This window comes from Anopheles coluzzii, chromosome 3 (genome assembly GCF_943734685.1).
Source record: "Anopheles coluzzii chromosome 3, AcolN3, whole genome shotgun sequence".
NCBI lineage: Eukaryota > Metazoa > Arthropoda > Insecta > Diptera > Culicidae > Anopheles > Anopheles coluzzii.
In genome coordinates this window covers 54,584,652-54,591,870 of record NC_064671.1, presented here as the reverse complement: position 1 = coordinate 54,591,870, position 7,219 = coordinate 54,584,652, and the positions used below count along the sequence as shown (strand labels likewise).

The following is a 7,219-nucleotide window of genomic DNA, read 5'->3' as shown; positions in this document are numbered from 1 at the left end:
TTGTCCATTTTAAAGAAATCATTTAGCTTATCATAATTGGCTAACTTTCACAGAGTCAAAATAATAATCGATTGATCTTCATATGTCACAAGGCCGCTTAATCATTCCGCACGTCAACACCGATATCTATACCAGGAGATCAAACGGTATTCCGTATGGAGCGGTTCGTTTGACTTCATTGTTCGACACCGCTTGTTTCATTGTGACTGTCTCATAATCTCCTGGCGCTGATAATAGCCGACCAACAGAACAAATGGGTGGCACATTTGTCATTACATTTAGCCGCTAAGAAAAGCTAAGTTGACATTTATTTCCTTCATCTACGATCTTGGTGGCATCGACTGTGTTGGTGGGCGCTTCAATATACGGACCGCACTGCTGCTGATGTTGCACCACAAAGTCGAATCAACATGCGTACATTGGCTTAAAAAAAGTGGGCGCGGCTTCGACGCGCAGCGTTTTGGAACGAGATGGGAAACGTGGAACATGCAGTATTGTACCATGCATCAGAGTGGGACAGACAGAAGAAGGACGATGCACAACGGAGGCCACCAAAGCTTACATCTCGACGAACACGCAGTCTAACCTGTTCGTTCGAGCGATTTCAAAGTTTAATAGAGTTCCAACATCCTTGCGAGCAGCATCTTGGGAGAGATCTTCACCGAAGTTTGCTTCCGTACCGTAGGCGATCGTGTTGAGTAGAAACCACCAAACAAGTGGTGACGGGCGGTGGAATAAGTTTTACGAGTTCAGTGTACCATTTCTGGCTATGTGTAGAAGTCGACGAAGTAAAGAAGTGCGTGTGTATCACATCTAAAAATCGTCTTGACTGTTTATTCAGTTGCATGCTGTTAGAATAGTTTAAGTTATAAAACTATTCAGCAGACGTTTTTATAAAATAAAGAACAAAAAAAATACAATTGAAGTTTGTGGGATTTTAAGTGGACTGCAAACGGTGAAATTTGGCGTTATTGTGAATTGAAAGATTCTTCGATGGCTGTTGCTAGCTTAAACATGTCTCCAATCTTCAGTGGATACCCTTTCCAAGGTAAGTAATGTTATTTAGTGACTCAACAATGAGGTTCCATTGGTCCGACGGCGTTGCCTTTTTATCAGAATCATATTTTGTGATAGTATTAAGTGATATTAAGATATTAAGTGATAGTAAAATGTAGCATTCATTGTTAATACGATTGCCACTACATACGGCGGGTGCGAAATTGATCATAAATCATTCGATACATCTGTGAACGTCGTTGTGAAAATGTAATCAATATCTAAACGTAATTACGATCAAACGCAACAGCTGTGTAGCGTATGTGAGGATCTAGGAGGCGGAATTGATGTTCTTTGACTGGATCTAGAATTTAGTCACTTATGCCTAGATATATTAGCACGGAATAGATCAAACGAATTGGTAGCGATGAGCGGTTCAACTGAGCCCGAAATCGTTGCGTCATGATATGTGTAGCACATTTGATTAAAAAAGAAGACCCACGTAAATGATCTGAAACAACGCTGCGTTACTTTTTGTAAGGTAAACAGATGCGAGAAAGGGAAACTAGTTCGGACGTATTTTGGGATCTATCTTTCGTGTTTTACCTGTAACATCTTGAAATGGTACCGAACATTTCTCTCACACGTTGCTCCTGACGTTCGCAAGATTAATGGTTGTATATATTTTATTGTTGGTTATTGTGCGCTTCTCATGCCACATAATAAACCCTCAAAGTCGAGCCCACACGTTCCATTCAATTAGCTTTGAAAGGGGGTTTCTTCATAAGCGATCATAAAGTAATATGCAGACTATCAGGTTTTTGTAGCGATCAGAACTTACATAAACAATAAGGAAATTTTGTCATTTTGAATCACGACGAAAATTAACTGATAAAAGAATTTCTTAGACACATGAAGGATAGAAAACTTGAAAGTGATCAAGGTTTAAAATAAAATCACCTCGATCAGTTCACCGACGGGAAATTTGTTGAATAGCAACCCATCCATTGGAATTCACACTGACCACGCTTAATGTATGCTGATGCTCCAGGCTGTCATTTTTTCCACGGACATGCGGAGGGCTCCAAAGATCGTAAAATTCGACAGACAGTATGGCGCGCCAGTCAGTAACGTAACGCTTGGTATGGTCCATGCAAAAGTACTTTCCACGTGTGTTGGTCTCTGTACGAAGCGAAGATATACGAAGAGGATGCCGTTGTTGACAGCGAAGATGATGATGATGATGCTGATGATCTTTGGTGTTCGTTTTGGTGTTGCTTTTCAAGCTTCCAAACGCCTCCCGATCCTCTACCAAGGTCTGGGCGGCAAGCTTGCTTTGATGTTATTTTTGTAATTCCTGTTTCTTAACAACACAACAACAGCTTAAGAAGCTCGCGCGTCACATTCCAAACAGCGATGCCCATACGGTTCGCGGGCAGTGGTCTGCTGGACGCTCAGACGGTCTTCATCGGCAATCGTTCAGACGGCTTTAAGCGACCTTAAAGGTGAGCAGGGTGTTCGTTTGAAGCCGCGCGGGTTCCAAAGGAAACCCTCGGTCCTTCATAATGATAATGTAATAGGTGCCCTGGAATATTTTATTACTTTCTTCTTTGCAAGGAAGGCTAAACCACATGCCTCCCGGTTCCTCGAGAGCAAAAGGGCTACGATCAACCAAAAGCAGATCGCTGATCGCCAGAACACGAACTGCACTGTACCGTTGTTATTTCGGTCGTGATCAAACCCTCGTGGCTTCGAAACCTAACCCACGATACGCACTCCGTATCTTACCCAAGTATCAGCCCCAATTCGCGAAGCTGCTTTCAACACGTTTTTTCGTTTTACCCGCAATACGTCATCTCTCCATATGCCACACGTACGCGTGAAATAAATCGTCAGGAATTTACTGACGTACAAGTCGGTACTCTTGCGGATGGAATTCATTCGTAAAGTACAACAATAATGGCTACAATCGATAGAGATAGATAGTAGGAAACAAAGAAAAGGGTAGAGCAGGACAGGAGAATACTTACACTAACGCAATAATTTATGTGGATGCTTAATATATTTATAAACTAAATGATCAATTTATATGATAAAGCACTGGAAGCGATGGCACGATAGACGATGGCGCAGAGTAAAAATCGAAAGCTTAATTTTTTCATCCACTTTTTGCAGCATCAGGGCTTGTCGGCATTTACAGACAAATAAAAAGGCGTTTTCAGGTTGTGCAAGAAATCCCCTTGGGGTCGAGCAATACATTTTAATCAATTGATCAAATTTGGATACAGCTTCTTCGTTTGCAGAAAGTTTTTTAAATATATTCCTTTTCATCTACCCGATTCTTCAATTCGATCAGCGATGATTTTAATGATTTTTTTTCATCTCCATTCATTTGACTGTGTGATAATATTTTGTTAGAATAGTGCACTTATGTTTGTTACAGCGGGCGTACGAAAGAATTCTTATTTTAACGTCGGCTCCATGAAAACCAGATGATCGTGAGAAACGTGGAAAAATAATGCAAGTGTATCATTGTCTTATGCAATGATGACAAAGTTTAGGGATCATTGATGAATTGTGATGTACCAGCTGTTTCTAGGATTGTAGGTCACATTTAATTTCTGACGTTTGTTGTTTGCATTTCAACTGCTTCATACAAAACATAATCCATCTCAAGAGTCCACCTCAACGAATTGGAAATCAAACAACGTGATCGCAGTTATTGGGATGTGTAATTACGATGTATATCAGGACCTGTAATTGATAATTGGAAGTGTATTGATGAAATTGTGCATTCAGGACAAATAAGATAAATGCACGTGTTTTAAGCATAAACTAAGCTTCAAATTATAATGAAACATTACTAGGTTCGTGAACTCTTTTGCATACAAGTTGTTTTTTTATCTACTACAGAGCATTTGCTAGTCGATAATATCTTTCCACAACATCATGAAAATGTTTGTAATGATACCGTAAGGGCAATTAAATTCAAATTAGGCCGGTAGGAATGGCTTCTGTTTCACTTTTGTGAGCATCGCTTAGTAGTGGTTAGATGTTATGCTGTTATGTTATGTTGTTGATTCACAAAAGGAAATGGAATTAGGGTTAACTAATAGTAATATAGGAACGGTCAAACATTGCGGCTAAAACGCATTGTGTAAGAATGATGAATGAATCATTCTGTAACAGGAGCGTTCTAATCAGCGTAACATCTCCAAAGGTGCCATTGTAGGAGAGAAATGGGGAATGATACGAACTTACAGTCAGATCTTGTTTTTCTTTTTGATTGATGGTATCCAAAGATATACTAAACTAATGATCGTTCCATTATTCAGGCTAAGCTAAGTCTGTGTGTATTAATTTTCGATTTACAAAAAAAAACTTCCAAATATTGCCAAACTGCAACTGCGGGTAATTTAATGTCATAGGGAAACAAAACATAGCCAATGCGGGTGAAAAGCGAGATCAATCAAAATGCAAAAGCATATCATTAAGGTTTCATCGATAGATTTAATAAAAGACAAACACGCTAGAAGGCAAACACAGGAAAACTTGTTTTGTTTTTTGTTATAACTAACAATTCCTTGATTTAATCATAGAGCCCTCGGGGCGGAAACGTTTGTGTCGGACGTGTCAGAACGGATTGCTTCAAAGGGAACGGAAGTCTTTTAATTGATTTAAAGTTCTCACCCAATCACCGTTTACGATACACCTGAACCGCTTGTAATCCGAGGGATGGAATGGAAACTTCTCAATTCCAACTTCTCAGCGCAAGGAAGTCGTTAGAGATGGCGAAGGCGGTAAGCGAGTTAGGAAAAAAGGGGCCACTAATGTGACCGAACAATGTGACACCATGCTAGCGCCTTGCTGCACACGAAACACGAGCCGCTATAGTTGTACACTTCACTGCAGCGGTCTTTTGGGCGATCACTTTGATCTGGATCGGAGGGCTTCTCCTCGGGTCCTGGCGCGGGCAATCGCGGCTTCGCTGAGTGTGGTCCTGGGTGTACAGCGTGACAATGTGTCGACGAACATGACACGGCCCATTTGTATTGTAGGCTTTGTGGTAGACGTTTCCGAACTACCTTTTTCTCATCTATTTCTTTATTGTTGTTTCGGCAATGACTCAAAATGTTCCTTTTTTAAGCTTTTCTTTTTTCTTCTTTCTTGTATTTTCACAGGTCAGGGACGTGTGAACCAACTAGGTGGAGTGTTCATCAACGGACGTCCTTTGCCAAACCATATACGTCTACGTATAGTCGAAATGGCAGCATCGGGCGTACGACCGTGTGTGATATCCCGCCAACTTAGGGTATCTCATGGCTGTGTTTCAAAGATCCTCAATCGGTACCAAGAGACTGGATCAATCCGACCGGGAGTCATCGGCGGTTCGAAACCACGCGTATCCACTCCAGAAATCGAAGCACGCATCGAAGAACTGCGCAAAGCGAATCCCGGCATATTCAGCTGGGAAATTCGAGACAAACTGATTAAGGACGGACTTTGCGACAAAACATCGGCACCGTCCGTCAGCTCCATAAGCCGATTGCTGCGAGGTGGGCGGCGCGAGGATGTGGATTTACGTGGAAATCATTCGATCAATGGCATCCTTGGAGAATCATCGTGTGATGAGGATAGCGATACCGAATCAGAACCTGGAATTACACTCAAGCGTAAGCAGCGCAGATCCAGAACAACGTTCAACGGAGAGCAGCTTGAAGCTCTGGAAATTGCATTCAGTCGTACTCAATATCCAGACGTGTACACACGCGAGGAACTAGCTCAGAAAACTAAGCTGACCGAAGCGCGTGTACAGGTATGGTTTTCGAATCGCCGTGCTCGCCTTCGCAAACACATGAGCTCTCAGCAAATGGTTGCTTTTGGCGCTTCGCAATATCCTTCCCAATTCGATCAACAGGCTGCGGCTGTAGCTGCCGCCACTGCATCTTCCGGTTCTGGTTCACCCATGGGAGCGGGTACCTGGTCACAATGCTACTCATCCTCGCCTACCCAAGCCACTACTATTCATGCACCCTCACAATCTTCATACAATCCATTGGCTCAAACTATGATCCATCCAACCTCAGCCACCATGAGCCCTCCGGTTTCTATGAGCCCTCCCAGCTCTGTCAGTCCACCAGTGTCCCATCCAGGAGCACATTCTACATCGGTTTCACCAATTCCACAAGCTTCCAGTGGAGTCACTGTCCTCAACAGTGCAGCACACGTGCCAGGATACAACTACTTCTCTATACTGGACAACAACACCCAACATGTGTCGTTGCACTCACATCACGCCCACGCCACCCATCAACACCCCGGGCAATTTAGTGCTGCGCAATCATATGCAACATCCTATACTTCCGCAACGGGCAGCAACGGTATGGACTCCAACTCGCAGTGGCAACGCGCCGGCAGTGTCTCCAACAAACCCACTGCTAGCGAATGGGACGCTTATAGGTAGGTTAACTTTTTATTTGATGGTATTTGCCTTCCGGGGGCTTTTCTAGTCCCACTCGATCGCCTTTACTGAATACACAGAAATTAATAGCTTATTATCTTTTTTCGTCCTTGTTTAGCTCACTTTTCTCCAACAACATGAGCCACCACCATGCGCACAGTCACCCACACTACACATCGGCAGCTACAGCTGCAGCAGTAGCGGCAGAAGCTAAATCTGGCTATCCATACTTCGGACAATTAGGAGGATTAGAAATGAGTCGGCTGCACTGTTAAAAAAGTACCGAGCGAATGAGTTCAAATTGGTAGTCAGAACAACAAGTATTCGAGAATGAGAAAAGGATGACAGTGCACGCTTTTGTCCAACCATGTGTCTCTTAATTTACAAAGTTGATAATTCACCACAACAAATAAAGTTTTGCCAGGTTGACTTTTTTTTTTGAAAAAAATATTGTAAAACGAATATGTTACTTCTCGCCGTAGATAACTATATTAGTAACGTCTCTACTGGTCTAAAGTTTGTTTTCAACAAAATTACTAGTACTGCTGTCGTTTTCAAACCTTACGAATTGTGTTTTATAAGTCAAATGTTAAACAGTATAGCTACCAATAACGCAATGATGATGATTATTATTGTTGTAAAAGTTTAGATAGCAGGTAGGATAATTTATATTAGTATTAAAATGCAATGACTGTACTGAATACATCTAAGACCATTAGTTAATAAGAAATTGATGCAAATAAATAAACGCTTCAAACATTA

The 7,219-nt window shown here is 41.9% G+C and overlaps 1 protein-coding gene across 1 annotated transcript; it reads left to right on the top strand.

Moving 5' to 3' along the window:
• The first annotated feature begins 564 nt into the window (after positions 1-564).
• Positions 565-6,897, top strand: LOC120959028 (protein gooseberry-like). The gene is made up of 3 exons (XM_040382150.2): positions 565-1,048; positions 5,178-6,456; positions 6,576-6,897. The coding sequence occupies exons 1-3, from the start codon at positions 994-996 to the stop codon at positions 6,730-6,732; spliced, it is 1,491 nt and encodes a 496-aa protein (XP_040238084.2). The 5' UTR covers positions 565-993; the 3' UTR covers positions 6,733-6,897.
• Positions 6,898-7,219: the final 322 nt, after the last annotated feature.

Coding starts and splice junctions, on each gene's coding strand:
- LOC120959028 (XM_040382150.2), top strand. CDS start 994: ATGGCTGTTGCTAGCTTAAACATGTCTCCAATCTTCAGTGGATACCCT. Junction 1,049..5,177: donor CAGTGGATACCCTTTCCAAG/GTAAGTAATGTT, acceptor GTATTTTCACAG/GTCAGGGACGTGTGAACCAA. Junction 6,457..6,575: donor AGCGAATGGGACGCTTATAG/GTAGGTTAACTT, acceptor GTCCTTGTTTAG/CTCACTTTTCTCCAACAACA.